This window comes from Zalophus californianus, chromosome 3, assembly GCF_009762305.2.
Source record: "Zalophus californianus isolate mZalCal1 chromosome 3, mZalCal1.pri.v2, whole genome shotgun sequence".
Classification (NCBI taxonomy): Eukaryota; Metazoa; Chordata; class Mammalia; order Carnivora; family Otariidae; genus Zalophus; species Zalophus californianus.
In genome coordinates, this window is record NC_045597.1 from 140,063,696 (window position 1) to 140,080,551 (window position 16,856).

At 40.4% G+C, this 16,856-nt stretch overlaps 1 protein-coding gene and 1 long non-coding RNA gene across 2 annotated transcripts in view; one reads left to right on the forward strand and one right to left on the reverse strand.

Moving 5' to 3' along the window:
- The window catches only part of LOC118356807, a 222,947-nt gene extending 218,061 nt beyond the window's left edge, over window positions 1-4,886 (reverse strand). Inside the window, exon 1 of the long non-coding RNA XR_004819955.1 lies at window positions 4,695-4,886. This is a non-coding gene — a long non-coding RNA (uncharacterized LOC118356807). The remainder of the gene's footprint in view (window positions 1-4,694) is intronic.
- A 1,873-nt stretch (window positions 4,887-6,759) lies between these two features.
- Window positions 6,760-14,472, forward strand: HNRNPA3 (heterogeneous nuclear ribonucleoprotein A3). The gene is given in 17 exon segments (XM_027588643.2): window positions 6,760-6,846; window positions 8,719-8,757; window positions 8,759-8,842; window positions 8,931-9,077; window positions 9,155-9,365; window positions 9,629-9,669; window positions 9,671-9,719; window positions 9,803-9,844; window positions 9,847-9,870; window positions 9,873-9,893; window positions 9,974-9,988; window positions 9,991-10,035; window positions 10,038-10,052; window positions 10,968-11,111; window positions 12,078-12,200; window positions 12,298-12,370; window positions 12,463-14,472. Coding segments are annotated over 16 exon segments (1,125 nt in total). The 5' UTR covers window positions 6,760-6,774; the 3' UTR covers window positions 12,351-12,370; window positions 12,463-14,472.
- The last annotated feature ends 2,384 nt before the right edge of the window (window positions 14,473-16,856 follow it).

Sequence of the window (16,856 nt, forward strand, 5' to 3'; positions counted from 1 at the left end):
GTCATTAAGGTGGAGTCCTCATGATGGGATTAGTGTCCTTATAAAGAAGAAACACAAGAGCGAGTTTTCTGTCTTTCTCTCTCTCTTCCATATAAGGACACAGCAAGAAGGAAGCCATCTGCAGTGAGGAAGAGGGCTCTCACAAGAACCCAACTATACTGGCACCCTTGATAGACTTCCCAGTCTAAAACTGTAACAAAATAAATGTTTTTAAATTTACCCAATCTGTGGTATTTTGTTAAAGCAGCTTGAACTAAGTCAAAAGGGTTAACACCGAGAATAGAAAAATTAATTTGATGATTAGATAATCATTTATGACTTGAAGAAAGAATTTCCAAAGCCTGAGGCACAAACTAGATTATGAACACTTAAGCAATGAGTGGCTGATGGGAAGTGTAAATACATCACAAAATGAAAAGTGAACAAATTGCTTAAGAGATTAAGAGCCTACTCTAGACAGAGCACTACAGCTAGGCACCAGGGTCAGCCTCATGGGTGTATGACAGGACATTCCACACAGGGTGCTAGGCTCTGGAGAGTCCTGGTTTGGCTTGATGCTCTGATGTCACAGTCTTGAAATTCTTACTAATTTTTGAACAAGGGGCCCTGCATTTTCATTTTGCACTAGGCCCACAAATTATGCAATAGGTACTCCTGAAGGGGACCCAAAATATTTCATTCATTGTTCATTCACTTATTTATTTTTAAAGATTTTTTTAAAAATTTATTTGACAGAGAAAGAGAGCGAGCACAAGCAGGGAGAGCGGCAGGCAGAGGGAGAGGTTAGAAGCAGGCTCCCCACTGGGCAGGGAGCCAGATGTGGGGCTCAATCCCAGGACCCTGAGATCATGGCCTGAGACAAAAGCAGATGCCAAACAGCCATCTGGGCACCCCTCATTCACTTTTTTATTCAACAACAAATGAATTGCCTACTATGAGTTACCCACTCTTGTAGTTTTTGGAGACATGATGAAAGAGGTAGTGAATGTGACAGATACACAACAGAAAATCTTTTAAGAAAAGGTTGTTACTGGGGCACCTGGGTGGCTCAGTCGTTAAGCATCTGCCTTTGGCTCAGGTCATGATCCCAGGTCCTGGAATCGAGCCCCATATCGGGCTCCCTGCTCAGCGGGAAGCCTGCTTCTCCCTCTCCCACTGCCCCTGCTTGTGTTCCCTCTCTCGCTGTCTCTCTCTAATAAATAAAATCTTTAAAAAAATAAAAAAGAAAAGGTTGTTACTTTCAAGAATATTAAAATGCACAAACACCTATGACATAACATTCCACCTCAACTCCTCAGCTGTAGGGCCTATATGACCCTGATCAATTTATTCAACTTCCTAAGCCCTAGTTTACTCACCTAAAAAATGGCAATAATAGGACCTATTCCTAAGGTTGTTAAGCAAATTAAGTGAGATCAGGAATAGAAGGTGCTTACAACAGTGCCTGGTATATGGTGCGTGTTCAAAAATGTGACTATAGGGGCGCCTGGGTGGCTCAGTTGGTTAAGCCTCTGCCTTTAGTCAGATCCTAATCTCAGGGTCCTGGGATGAGGCCCCTGCCTCTGACAGTTAAGATCCGAGTCTGCTTCTCTCACTCCCTCTGCCCCTCCCCCCCTTGCACATGTGCAAGCATGTGCACACAATCTCTCTCTAATAAATAAATAAAATCTTTTAAAAAAATGTGAGTAAAATGAATTTCCAGTACTTAGCAGTGCCTGGCACATAGAGTTCAATAAATGACTAGCTTATTAAGTGGGGGTAAAATGAAAACTTCAGATCAATCTGGATAGTTTGATATATTTTTGTATAAATGAAACAGTTATGGTTACATATATATATTCATATATTTATTTATTTCAGAGAGAGCACACGCACACACACGAGCAAGGGGAGGGGTAGAAGAAGAAGGAGAAGCAGACTCCTGCTGAGCAGGGAGCCCCAAGTGGGGCTCTATCCTAGGACCCTGAGACTGTGACCTGAGCTGAAGGCAGGCATTTAACTGACTGAGGCACCTGGGCGCCCCATATACAGTCATGTATTTTTAATGTATTCATTAGGTCTAGAAGAAAACATAAGTGGAATTTTGTTTTGTTTTACTTTATATACTCCTTATTTAAAAACCAAGATTAAAAAAAAAACAAGAATTTAGGGGTGCCTGGGTGGCTGTCATTAAGCGTCTGCCTTCAGTTCAGGTCATGATCCTAGGGTCCTGGGATCGAGTCCCGCATCGGGCTCCCTGCTTGGCAGGGGGGCCTGCTTCTCCCTCTCCCAATCCCCCCCCCACCCCCGCTTGTGTTCCCTCTCTCGCTGTGTCTGTCAAATAAATAAATAAAATCAATTAAAAAAAACCCCAAGATTTTAGGAAAATGAAACTATTATTATATTCTGAATATAGTGGTGGGTAACAAAGCTTATAGTATATTACGATTCCTCCTAAGAATAACCTTCCTCTTCCAAAATATTTTTTTTTAAAGATTTTATTTATTTATTTGACAGAGAGAGAGAGAGAGACACAGCGAGGGAGGGAACACAAGAAGGGGGAGCGGGAGAGGGAGAAGCAGGCTTCTCACGAGCAGGGAGCCCGGTGCGGGGCTCGATCCCAGGACCCTGAGATCATGACCTGAGCCGAAGGCAGACGCTTAACGACTGAGCCACCCAGGCGCCCCTCCAAAATATTTTCAATCCATTTCCATTCTCTTTTCGTTCTGACTCTGCCATAATTTGCTATTCATCTTAGAAAAAATTAACTCCTTGATCTGCAGAACAACTTCCTTGTTCATAAAATGAGGCACACAATCTAGGTAGTGCTTCACAACTACTGAACTTTGGCATGCTGGTGTCCTGAATGTGGATTAAGGAACTGACCTCTCCTGCAATGGGGCAGTTGAGAGGGGTCAGGGAGAGCCAGAGCTCCCTAGGCCAGTAGCTCTGGCCATGAGCCACCTTGTTTAGGTCTCCTTAGAGCAGCCTGTGTAGAGCAGTTTGGGATGTATGCCAAAGCAGCAGCAAGCACTGTGGACAATAACCAGCAGTTATAGTCCTGCTGAGTATGCATGGCCAAGGAGATGCCCATCGCATGGGCATCCATATGCAAAGCACTTCACTGCCCATAATGGACCAGAGAGATGTTGGGAGCCAATGCTCAAGCTTGTGATCCAGATATCCAAGGGGCAGAGCAACACAGTCTCAAGGGCAGTCTGTTAGAGGGTGAAAAAGGAGCCTGGGGCAGAGTTTGGGGTTTCCGGTGGGTTCAACTCCAGGCAATGCCCTTAATATTTTTCTTAACATATAGTGGCTGTTTCTACCCTTTGTAGCAATGCACTCTGTTTTGGGTGCCCAGCTAGCTGTTGACAATGCATGCATGTTCTGAAAGCTAGAGTTTCAGTGTAGAAATCCAGATATAAAAATACACTATTGGGTTCAAAATCCATTTGCATTATCTTATGAAATTGCAATATTACATCTGTCAATGATAGAAAAGGAAGAGTTATTCTTTACATATAACTGTAAATTCTGAATGGTCGTAAAATATGGTTTAAATATTTTATCACCCACTTATGTGATCAGAGTCCCTCACTGATAATTACTATTTGGAATATGAAAAGTTTTATCATTAAAAAGTTTAGATCAGGGCGCCTGGGTGGCTCAGTTGGTTGAGGTTCTGCCTTTGGCTCGGGTGTGATCCCAGGGTCCCAGGGTCAAGCCCCACATCGGGCTCCCTGCTCATCAGGGCGCCTGCTTCTCCTCTGCCTCTCCCCCCCCCTCACCCCCCCCTTGTACTCTCTCTCTCACTCTCTCTCTCTCAAATAGATAAATAAAATCTTAAAGAAAATTTTTAGATCAGAAACTGCATAAAGTCACTTCAACCATAAAACCTAGTATCAAAATATATTCACAGAAACAAGTTCCAAGTTGATCATTAAAAAATGTGGAAAAATTTGATTTATTCAAATGCAATTTTTAATATCTTCTCTAACACATTCTAATTTATTTTATCATTATATAAAAACAATGCTATGAATTTTTTTTTACCATCGTTTAGATGCTTCCAAATCTTGTTTATGTAACCTAGTGTGCTGTGCAAAAATTATCATTTTCTGTATGTGCTGTGATATGAAAGAAGTTGAGAGGCCCTGATATTATTTATAAAGTGTGTCTGCCACTTCATCTCACCCTAGGACCCTTGTCCCCTGCCTCCCACCCTATATACTCTTTCTCTCTTACATTTTTTTTTTTAAGATTTTATTTATTTATTTGACAGAGAGAGAGAGAGACAGAGAGGAAACAAGCAGGGGGAGTGGGAGAGGGAGAAGCAGGCTCCCAGCCGAGCAGGAAGCCCGATGTGGGGCTCAATCCCAGGACCCTGGGATCATGACCTGAGCCGAAGGCAGACGCTTAATGACTGAGCCACCCAGGTGCCTCTATCTCTCACATTTCAAAGAGAGCCAGGGCTACAGGGGTAGACAGCGGCCAAGGTTCAAGTCTGTATCCAACAGGGTCAAGAACTCCAGCATGGATATTTGTATGAGGATACCGTGTGGCTGCAGGGCTGGAGGGCAAGCTTTAGACAAAAGCATAAAAAATAGCTAATGTCTAAAAATCACAGAGTCTGGATGAACAACAACCCTGGACAAATCCAAAGAGAGGAATCTACATTTACTGAAGGACAAAAGAGAATAAATGGACTGACATACCATGCTCCTGGATGAAGTACTTAGTAGCACATTTCCCATCGTTTCTCATATGAATGTAAGAATTTAATACAATTCAGGGACGCCTGGGTGGCTCAGTCGGTTAAGTGTCTGCCTTCCGCTCAGGTCATGATCCCAGGGTTCGTGGGATGAAACTCATGCGGATCACTGCTCAGCGGAGAGTCTGCTGCTCCTTCTGCTCTCTCTAATAAATAAATAAAATCTAAAAAAAAAAGAAAAAATTTAATACAATTCAAAAAAGAAGAATGATAGCAAATTATGATTGTTATTATTGATTAGAAATAACTTGTTAGGAAACATCTAACAAACATCCCCTATAGTGAAGCCAAGAGATAAGTCTTCTTGATCACCCTTGAAGCGCCTCTTAGGTACCCTGGTGTGGATACCATCTTCCTAAGGTATTTAACTTCGTGTTTTTTCTAAGTACTCAGAATTGATGAAGTTATGCATGACTATTCCACATAATCACAGTAATCAAACTCACAAAGCCTGATGTAGAAACAAAACACTAAGGTATACATTTTTCTGAACGTCTTAACTACTACTGTTGCTGTCAGGAGTACCTGATAAAATACGTCACGGTTTGCTTGTGATACGGGATCATAGTAACAGGAGGAGGCTGGGTTGGAGCACTATTTCATCACGTTATATTAAGGCCTGGTGACTGGTTTCTGCCGCAGAACAGAGTACTTCTTGTTCACGTCTCCCAAATAAAACACCTGTTCTGCTTGGCAGTGGTAGATAAATATCAACAAATTCTTATTCTTTGTGTTCCCTTTTCCAAACTCCAAACCATTCCCCATTTGTTAACACAAACTGTTTTTCAAGCAGTTTATATTTGATTTGATTTCTAATCTTTCCAAGGAGGCTTGATCAATTCTAAAGGAGCTGCTCTTAAGGACTGCTACATGAAAAATACAGGGCGTTTCTAAGCAGGGTCAGGGAGCCTTGTAAATTGTGGTCGCTTTTACCAGTATCTCTGTTAATTATGGATCCGTAGATCATTTACAGCTCTCACAGGTGTTGGAGACCACCTAATTTCACACCCCATTTTCATTAAAAAAAAACTAAAGCTCAGTAAGGTCGAAATAATTTAAAATTACTTGGGCTCTATCAAGAAAGGATTATTAGCTCTCTGGTTTTTAACCCTTATCTCGTTCGTTGTATTCGAGACCGAGTTGGAAACATTAAGGGGAAAAGTCACTAGCACATAGGAAGCCTATCTGGCCATCCTTTTAGAAATCTTGTAAATCATTCCTTAAATTAAATCCGCGGTAACAGCTGCTTCAGCTCTTTCCACAGTAAGAAGTTTAGTAAACAGTGGCGACAGATTTCTTGAGTTCGGTGAGCACTTAATGAACTGACCTCGACCAGTTCTGCCTCAGCTCATTAAGGGTGAATTTCACTATATCAGCCGCATTTTTGAGGCCTTTCCAAGGTGCCCGTGATTCATGTAAGTCGGGGTCGCAGGAATGTTCTGTGCGGGCCCTCACAGTGGCGTCGGAGTCACAGAAACTGGTCTCTCGGCATCCGGAAACGTGTGAGGAGATGCAGAGGGGGCCAGAGGACTTTCTTGCAACCTTTAAGTACAAGAGAGAAAAAGCGGGGTTTTATTCAGGCACGGAAAGAAATGAATTCGTAAATGAACACCGGAGGCCGGCGTGGGGGAGGGGAAAGAAACGCGAGAAGAAAGAGAAAGGCTTTTTTCCTCCGGTGACGAGCGGTCACAAGGCGTTCTCCCGACGTGGACGCTCGCCATTGGCTGAGTCCGAGCCGGCGTCACCGCAGCAGCCGCCGAGCGCGAACGGCGGAAAGGGCGGCACCGCACTGGAAGTTGGCGAGGCCCGCGCGCTCTCCGCAGCCCGGCCCGCCCCCGCTCCTCGCCGGCCAACCCGCTCGTCCATTCTCTCTTCGCGCCCAGTTTGGCCACGCCCCATTCCCAACTCGCCCCTCCCCCACCAGCTCGGCGGCGCGCGGAAAGCGCGTCACGGATGACTAGCCCCGCCTCTTCCTCTCGGTCCCATATTGAACTCGAGTTGGAAGAGGCGAGTCCGTCTCAAAAATGGAGGTAAAACCGCCGCCCGGTCGCCCCCAGCCCGACTCCGGCCGTCGCCGCCGCCGCCGGGGGGAGGAGGTATTAGGGGGAGAGCGGGGGGTTGATGGTAGTGGCCGGCGTGGGGGGGCCTAGCTCGGTGGGAGCGGGGAGGCCGGGGTGGACCGGATCGGCCGTCCCGCGCTCTGCGTTGAGACTGGCGGTGGGGGGGGGAGGGGAGCGGGCCTCAGAGGGTCTTTTGGGGCCCCTCGCCCTCCTCGCATTCCTCTTTCGGCTGCAGAAGTGGCCCCGCGGAGGGCGCTGCGTGGCTGGGGAGACCTCGGGAGGGGACCCGGCTTGCCGGCCGCGGGGCCTCAGATCCGAGGCCGAGGGCGGCATGGCGGGCCCCGGCGGGAGCGGTTGGGAGGAGATGGTGGGGGGAGGGGACGAGGAGTCACATCCGGGCGAGCGAGCGAGCAGGCGGGCGGCGGCCACATTGACATTGATCCGCTGCCGCGTTACGAAATGGCGCATTGGGCCGCAATGGCCGCCGCTCGCTCCGCCGCCGGGAAAGAGAGCGCGGGACTGGAAGGAAGCGGAGGAGGCGGCCCGGCAGAAAATGCCACAAATGGCCTCGGATCTTGCGGCCTACTGCTTTCGCTGAAGTTAATGCGGCGCGTTTCTAGTCCTTTCAGATCTCTTAGGCGACGAGAATTTAATTCTCCTGTTTTTTCTTCGCAGTACCCAGTTGACAATACGAAATTTTTTTTTAAAAAAAGTTTGCTGCTTTAAAATACACCCTGATCTGCTATTCTTGCTAAAGTACTTATACGTATCTTCGCGCCATGTGGGTCGGCTCGTTGTAGTTTTTTTGGATTTTTTAGAGGACTGCAACCACAGTTAAATTTTTCATGTGTTTGAGATAATTTTATGTGGGTTATAATTGTTTTTTTATCTGTGTTCTATCGATTAAATACAATTAACCAAGATTTGAAAAGATGAGACCAACTTTATTGATGCTTTAGGCTATTAATCATTTAACATTTTTTCTAGCATGTGACAGTCTTTCATATTAAATGCCTTAACATCTCTACTTTGGAAGACACGAAGACATTAGAATGTAAATGTGACCCCTTTATTTAAGGAATTTGGATGAACTATACTTAATGCATGCATTAAATGACAGTTCATGTAATTTACTGAGGAGCTAGTTGAATTGCAAACAAATTCAGGCTGTATCTTTAGTTTTTTAATTGTTGTGCTCCATTGTCAAAAAGTATATGCTACATTTAATATAAGTGCAACTTGCCCTTTTTGTAACCCTGTAATATGTTTTTGAAATTTTTGACCTGTGATACAAGTGCAAATAGGTAACTTTACAGTATATAACCTAAAACATAAATTGGTTACAGAAAGCTATCAAGATAATGGTCGGTTTCTTTTTGTAATTTTGGGGGGGGTTGCTGGTTCAGCCTTTAATGGGGAATACTATTTTAACCTTTCTATGCTAGAAACTGATAAGTTTTTTAAAATTTGGCACTCAGAACCTTTAAGTTACATACTAAACAGTTTGGTGGTTTAACATTAAATGTTCAAAGGGTAGACTGATGAGGGAAGACATGAAAAATGGCATGGATGGAACACTACTTCTACAGCACTTTGGTTTCTTGAAGAGCAGTTTGTTAGTACCAACTTATAAATTTGTCCCCAGATACTTTTAGTTGTAGTCTAAAGTTAAGGGACTTTTGATTCTGGAATTTTCTGGACTTAAATGTAGTTGAAGTGATGTTGGCATTTGAAAGGCTGTGTAGATTTAATCAGTTAACATGTGATCTTACTCCAGTTTTTAATTGGTCAAAGTGTTAATGGTACAGGAATTTGATGCTGGGTTTATTATTTGTAGCAGATTAAAGACTTGTGCATCTCAGCAATTGACCTGCTAAAAGAATAATTAAAATGTATTTGTTTCCTCAGGGCCATGATCCAAAGGAACCAGAGCAGTTGAGAAAACTGTTTTATTGGTGGTTTGAGCTTTGAAACTACAGATGATAGTTTAAGAGAACATTTTGAAAAATGGGGTACACTTACAGATTGTGTGGTGAGTTACTAATGGAACAAAAAAAGGTTGTTAAGGGGGCGTAGACCTGTGCAGATATATTTCAGTACTTAAAATTTTTGTTTTGTAGGTGATGAGAGACCCCCAAACAAAACGTTCCAGGGGTTTTGGTTTTGTGACTTACTCTTGTGTTGAAGAGGTGGATGCAGCAATGTGTGCCCGACCACACAAGGTTGATGGGCGTGTAGTGGAACCAAAGAGAGCTGTTTCTAGAGAGGTATTTTGATGATACTATGCTGGTGTAATATGTGAGATTGTTGGAGAATTTGGTTTTTGACTCTTTTTTATTTGTAGGATTCTGTAAAGCCTGGTGCCCATCTAACAGTGAAGAAAATTTTTGTTGGTGGTATTAAAGAAGACACAGAAGAATATAATTTGAGAGACTACTTTGAAAAGTATGGCAAGATTGAAACCATAGAAGTTATGGAAGACAGGCAGAGTGGAAAAAAGAGAGGATTTGCTTTTGTAACTTTCGATGATCATGATACAGTTGATAAAATTGTTGGTAAGTAGAAATTTATTGGAACTTGAATGAGAAAACAAAAGGTCCCTTTGTGCTATGTTAGATTTGCCAAATTGCTTATTTTGTATTGCATTTAATAGCATATAAAGTATGTTCAGTTTTCATAAATGACATTTTAGAACACTGATTTTCAAAGTCACTACTTTCTTGATGATGTTTTAATGTTATGTAGTGATAGAGGTTATTTGTGATTTTCCAAACCTCAAATAATTTCTGTTTGTTTGTTTGATTAAAAAAAATTTTAGTTCAGAAATACCACACTATTAATGGGCATAATTGTGAAGTGAAAAAAGGCCCTTTCTAAGCAAGAAATGCAGTCTGCTGGATCACAAAGAGGTGAGTAGTACAATATATATACATAAAATAGGTGTGAGTGACATTTGTAAAGTTTTTAAAGCTCTTCCTTGCCCATGTTAAAGGTCGTGGAGGTGGATCTGGCAACTTCATGGGTCGTGGAGGAACTTTGGAGGTGGTGGTAACTTGGGCCGTGTGGAAACTTTGGTGGAAGAGGTAAGAGGGTTATCTTTGATTGGTTCCTGAAGTTGATTGGTAAGTTGTATAGTTTTAATTCCTATCTTGCTTTTCGTCAGGAGGCTATGGTGGCGGAGGGGTGGCAGCAGAGGTAGTTATGGAGGAGGTGATGGTGGATATAATGATTTGGAGGTGATGGTAAGTTTTTAAACGGATGTTTGATATTTTAATTCTGTTCCTATACTTTATGGAAAGTACATTTGTTTCTATTTTTAATTTTAGTTATACCTAGCATGACTTGACGATATTCAAATATGATTCTGAACTAATACCATGGAAGACTAGACTTCCCCCCCATAAATTTGCAACATTAGCTAGTTCCTTTTTTTTTTTCTTTTTTAAGATTTTATTTATTTGACAGAGACACAGCAAGAGAGGGAACACAAGCAGGGGAGTGGGAGAGGGAGAAGCAGACTCCGGCTGAGCAGGGAGCCTGATGCGGGGCTTGATCCCAGACCGTGGGATCATGACCTGAGCCAAAAGCGGATGCTTAATGACTGAGCCACCCAGGGCCCCTGGCTGGTTCCTTTTTTGGTCAGAAATACTGTGCTAGCATTTGAGCTGAATTTTCTGTCTCAGGAGACTGTTCACTATTTTCTTTAGTGAACTTTAATTTTTAAAAACAATTTTTTAGTATAAAAAGATAATGTAAGCTTTCATTTTATCCTCACTGGATCAGGATTTTGTTTTTGTTTTTTTTTTTAACTTGAATTATTTTGACAGAACACAGGCAGACAGGGTTGGGAGGGAATGGCAGCATCGGAGAAAGAGAAGCAGGTTCTCCACTGAGCAGGGAGCCTGATGCCGGGCTCAGTCCCAGGACCCTGGGATCATGACCTGAGTGGAAGGCAGACGCTTAACCAACGGAGCCACCCAGGTGTCTCTAGCCCAGGTTTTTGATGCTCTGTTAACGACGTAGTATCAGTCTTTCGAGTGTTTAAGTCATTGGTTTATTTTCAAGTTGACTAATTGTAATATGGAGTTGAATAACTTGACTTTACACGTGTATTTTTTTGTGTGACTCCCGCCCCCCCCCCCCCCTTTTTTTTTAAGGTGGCAACTATGGTGGTGGTCCTGGATATAGTAGTAGAGGAGGCTATGGTGGTGGTGGACCAGGATATGGAAACCAAGGAGGCGGATATGGAGGTGGTGGTGGAGGATACGATGGTTACAATGAAGGAGGAAATTTTGGAGGTGGTAAGCTTTCACTTGTTTTAAATGTTCAAAAATTGTTTAAATTCAAAAGTGTTAAAATGTAGCATTTGGTCAAATAGTAATATTAGAAAATCCTTAAATGATGAATGATTAAACTGAATTTTCTTTGTTGGCTATTTAGCAAATTGGTAAATTATGTTCACTTTTTATGTAATTGAAATGGGCATTTTTCAGTAATGTATTTTGCTAGTATTTAGTGCTAATTCTGGGCACTTTTAAATTAGACAAATGGGAACTGCAAATTGAATGCGGACACATTGAAACGAATAGGGTGTGGTCTGGAGTTCAGGGGACAGAAGTACTTGGAATTTTAACGTCCTAGGTACATTTCAGACAATAAGCAAGTTTGCATCATTATTCTATGGTAACTACAAATAAAGAGCTTTGTTATAAACAAATGCACTGAATTTTGTTGGGGTGCATTAATGTTTCAACTTTCGGTTTTTAGGTTTGTTTTTTTTAATTTTTAAATTATTTTAAGCTCTGTGCCCAACATGGGGATCAAACTCGCAACCCCAAAATCAAGAGTTGTATGCTCTACCCACTGAGCCAGCCAGGCACCCCTAGAAAATTTTTTCGACCAGCCACTCTAGATACCTTTTTTGTCATTGACTTAAAAGTTATGCTATGTCCAAATTAGAGAATCAAGCAAAGTTGATAGTGGTATGAAGACAAGAATGTATGCTAGGGTGTTGGCATCTGATGTGGGCAAAAGATGGCACCTATGTAAATACATGCTCTTCTGGACTGTCTTCATTATTTCCCCTCTCAATGCCTGAGGTCTGGTAGTGGGCCTCTGTGGAGTCGGTAGTTCTATATACGTTTTTTGAAGGGTTGCATTGTAAGTGTTCCTAGTGTGCTGTTGTGATTGTGGAAAGTTAATCGTATATATTAAAAGAGGAAAATAATTGTGTAGGTTAACTACAAACAAAACTTTTGTAATTTCAGGTAACTATGGTGGTGGTGGGAACTATAATGATTTTGGAAATTATAGTGGACAACAGCAGTCAAATTATGGACCCATGAAGGGGGGCAGTTTTGGTGGAAGAAGCTCGGGCAGTCCCTATGGTGGTAAGTACTCCTCCCCTTCCCCCTTTTGGTTAAAAATTTTCATGGATTTCTTAATTTAAAAACTTAAACATATTTAAAAAAACTTGTGTATTTCTAGGTGGTTATGGATCTGGTGGTGGAAGTGGTGGATATGGTAGCAGAAGGTTCTAAAAAAAATTCAGAAGAAAAGGGTAGGTATCTTTAAAATTTTATCATGATGATAAAGAATATGTGGAACTGTTCACTGAGTGTAATAATTTTTTTATCCTGTATTATTCAACAGGCTACAGTTCTTAGCAGGAGAGAGAGCGAGGAGTTGTCAGGAAAGCTGCAGGTTACTTTGAGACAGTCGTCCCAAATGCATTAGAGGAACTGTAAAAATCTGCCACAGAAGGAACGATGATCCATAGTCAGAAAAGTTACTGCAGCTTAAACAGGAAACCCTTCTTGTTCAGGACTGTCATAGCCACAGTTTGCAAAAAGTGCAGCTATTGATTAATGCAATGTAGTGTCAATTAGATGTACATTCCTGAGGTCTTTTATCTGTTGTAGCTTTGTCTTTTTCTTTTTCTTTTCATTACATCAGGTATATTGCCCTGTAAATTGTGGTAGTGGTACCAGGAATAAAAAATTAAGGAATTTTTAACTTTTCAATATTTGTGTAGTTCAGTTTTTCTACATTTTAGTACAGAAACTTTAACAAAATGCAGTTTTGAAGGTGTTTCCTTGTGAGTTAACAAGTAAAGAAGATCATTGTTAATTACTATTTTGTATGAATTTTGCTAAAGTTAACTGTAAAGAAACACCTGCTGACTTGCAGTTTAAGGGGAATCTATTCTCCGCATTTCCAAACCATGAAATGAATGGGCTCTGACATGTGGAGAGAATAGATATTTGTATGTTTGCAATGTGTGTTTTAGATAAATAGAATTGGGTATTTAAATTAGCATATTTGTGAATTTAATAGCATTAAGATTTATCTTCAAATGAAAAAAATCTCAAAATTCTTATTTGGTTTTTGTGCATTTTCTTTCAAAATGTAATCATACGATTTTAGTGTGTTAGTTTTGCTGAGTCCTAGCCGTGTTTAGAACATCTCCATTCTACATTCACCTTGGTCACATGTGAACTGCCATAGTTTTATTTGGGTGTAAAGAATGTCTACTGCCCTCTGTTTAAATTCTGGAAAGGGGTAGTGGATGTTATCCCTTTCCCTTAAAAACCATTCTTAAAAACTTCAAAATACAGGACCACTAAGCCTGTTGTGTTTGAGCAAATTAGTGGCTATCCTTTTTTTTTCTTTTCTTTACAAAGCACAAGAGGCCCATAAGTCTTCAGTTACTTTCCTTGGTTTAATATATATATTTTTTTGATACAAGCTTTCAGAAGCAAGAGAATAAAAATCATGCATTGTTGAACCCTTAACTGGCTGGCATGCTTTCCTGTTTTGTACCCTCTCTGTTTTATTGGATAAAACCAAGGACAGTCTAGATGAAATCTCAAATGACCTTACTGCAGTAGAAGTGTAGCACAGTTGCTTAGTACAAACTTCTCACTTCCCAGAGACCTGAACTCAAATTTGAATAATCTTGAGTTGTTCTTGCTCACTCAAAATCCAAAAGAACACACTGTTATTCCATGTGTATGCTTGAACCTAAATCGTGTTGGTATGAGTTAACAGTTTGGTTTGGAAGACCTTGGTTGAGAAGAGTTTCAGATAAGGTCATATATATAAACACCAATGTCTACTGTTTTGCGCCAGCTAGTGCTTACAATTTCATTCAAGCCCTAAGTTATGTGCTCTGCTGTTGTTCTTTCTTTGGCAGTTGAACGTTGAATTCGAGATTATTTTTGTTTTCAGAAGTACTAAGCAAAATAAGCAATAAAAAGGGGAATGGGGTGTGCTAGTGTTTGAATATGCTCTCTTGTTGCTCTAATTCTGTGCCTCTGTGCATTATTAATATTTGGATGCATGCAATGCCAGCATGGAAATCGGTCTTCACAGATACTGAAGTTTTCCAGAAAACACTCACAAACCAATAAATGTAACAGACAACATTCCATTTGTTAATGGACATATGTGAATAAGCAGCATAGAAAATAGGCTAATAATTAGAAAATGGTTAAGTCTTTAACAACTTCAAATGTGGTTATATAAATGGACACTGTCAATGTTCATAACTTAAACCTGGGTACCTGGTCAAAGTACTGCTTGGGAAACATTAAAATTGAGCTAAATTGTCTCAAGTTCTTTTATTCATATAATAAAGGTTGAAGGAATGGGGGAGATTAACATTTCCTGTTTCTATGTTTGTGGAATTGTTTGACACAACCTTGACAGTATCCTTTAATGGCATATGAGGTTAATTGTGCTGTAACAAACTTTCTGTGTTCTGGAACTAGTTTAATAGTGAAAATATTTTCAGTAAGTTGTTTGCAACCTATAAGCAGGTGAAATCTGTGTATGTGACCTGTTTATAAGTTGTATTAGCTTAGTTCTTGTGAACAGTGTGGAAAAGTAAGCCATGAGGAGAGCGATTTAACCAGCTTTAAAGGACCTAAGATGTGCATTTTAAGCACAGTCTGGATCAAAGGAGACTCACTAAGACAGGACTTCAGCAGCCTTTTGAGTATGGACAAGTCAGCATAAATAAAGAATGACAAGGCAGCAGCAAGAGCTTCAACTACAGAGAAGTGAAGGCATAAGATACTATGGTGATAGTGAGCAACTTTCCAAAAGCTAGTTAAATCTGCTTATTACAACTGAAATATCGAAGAAAGTCTAGCAGGAAGGAGCTCTTCGCCTTTTGGAACATCAATGAGAGATAGTTGCCACAGTCACTAGGTCTAGCATTTAGACCTGCAAGGAAGGGCAATAAGCATTAGGTAAGGCTTGAATTTGAATTTTTTCACTAATTAAAGAGTAATTTTTTGTAAAGCAAGGTAAGAGTAATCTTTTTGATTTGCAGGTTGAATGAGAACCCTACTTGCCTAAATGAGGAATGTCTTTCCTACCATCTTAAATACGAAGGTTTCTGGCTGGGTAAGGTTTGTAGCTCACAGTAAAAGCTGATGACACCATTTGTTTCCCTACAAAATACGTATTATATATTTTCAAAATATTAGGTACATTGGCAAAATTATTCAGCTGAACACTTCGAAAACCACATCCAACACATTTTAAACAGTTTTAGGTCCTGCAACAACCATGAGTATCTTGAGTCAGATGTGGCTCCATGTATACAATTCATTCTTGGTGTCTTTAGGGTAAAGTTGAGTTTTGATAAGAGGAGAAAGGTAATAAGTATGACGCTTATAACAGAAGCATTGAGCTGCCAGTCCTCATTCTTTGAAAAACACCTTAGATGAACTTGCAAAGTTGTCAGGTGTTACAGATAGAAAAAATGGTCTTCATTCAGGTAGCCTCATAAATTGTCTTGCATATAAATTCAGGGAATTGAGTTAATAGGATACATTTTTGGTTCTTTTTAACCACTTAGCCAGAAGTAGGGGCCTAATTATGCTAATGTTCCCTTTTTAGAAGATTTCCCAAAGAATAATTAAAATATTAGTTACTCTTGGTGTATAATCCTTGGTGATTATAAGGGCTATTGCTGTCCCAAAAAGGGCCTATTAAAAATAAGAGATTTGAGGGGTACGTGGCTGCCTCAGTTGGTAGAGCATGCAACTCTTGCTTGGGTTTGAGTTAAAGCACCACATTGGGCAAACACTGATGAAGTTCATTCAATAGGTTTAGTTCGCCAGAGTTTATTTTCAGAAAATGGTTGGCTTTGTTTCTGTACCTAATCAGATTAGGACTGAATTTCTACACAGAATGAAGTGTTGAAGGTAATAGCCTTTTAATTTTCTTTACAAAAGTGGTTTTAGTGTGGAATTAAGATAGGAAACATTTTTTTTAAAAGGCATTGTTCTTTACAGTCCATCTTATTTCTTATGAAATAAAGTGATTTTATTTAAATGTAGTTCCACTGTCATTCCTGAAAAATGTGCTCTTCAGTCATAGCACCAGTAAAAAAAAAGGAAGTTCTAAGGAGGGGGAAATGGTTGAGGCAAACTTTTCAACTGATCTTGTCAAGCCATCTCACATGTTACCGCTTCCCACGCTACATTTTTTTCAAAAAAACCTGATACACACTGAAATCTTGAAGAAAATTGGGTAATAAAGATCATTTATTAAGGATCTGAACAACTGAAATAAGCTTGTCTTTAATAAAGAGTTCCACTATGGAAGTCACAACTTGAAACATCTTAGTTAAGGACAGTATCTTGGGAGTTCCAATAATTGATGTCTCAAGTAGTTGAATAATTCGCAAGTTAATGCAGGGGTGATGTATAAGGATTGTTAGCCTATATGATATTCAAGATTACTTACAAATTTTGATGTTTTACCCTGATTTTTAAGACTTAAGAGGTGGTCTGTAATGGATTCAAATGTTTCATTTGTAGTATAATGAAATGTTTACAGAAAGATAACTTTTTCATTAAAATATTTTTAGAAATGTGTGTGTGGTTTGTTGCTTCACAGTGTTCATGTGATTTAAACACTAGAGGAATATTACAATTGTAAAATAACAGGAAACTTGGAATGATCCTTTACATAGTTAATTTTAGAGATTATAGATTCTATTCCGTGGAAAACCAATACATGGCACTAGA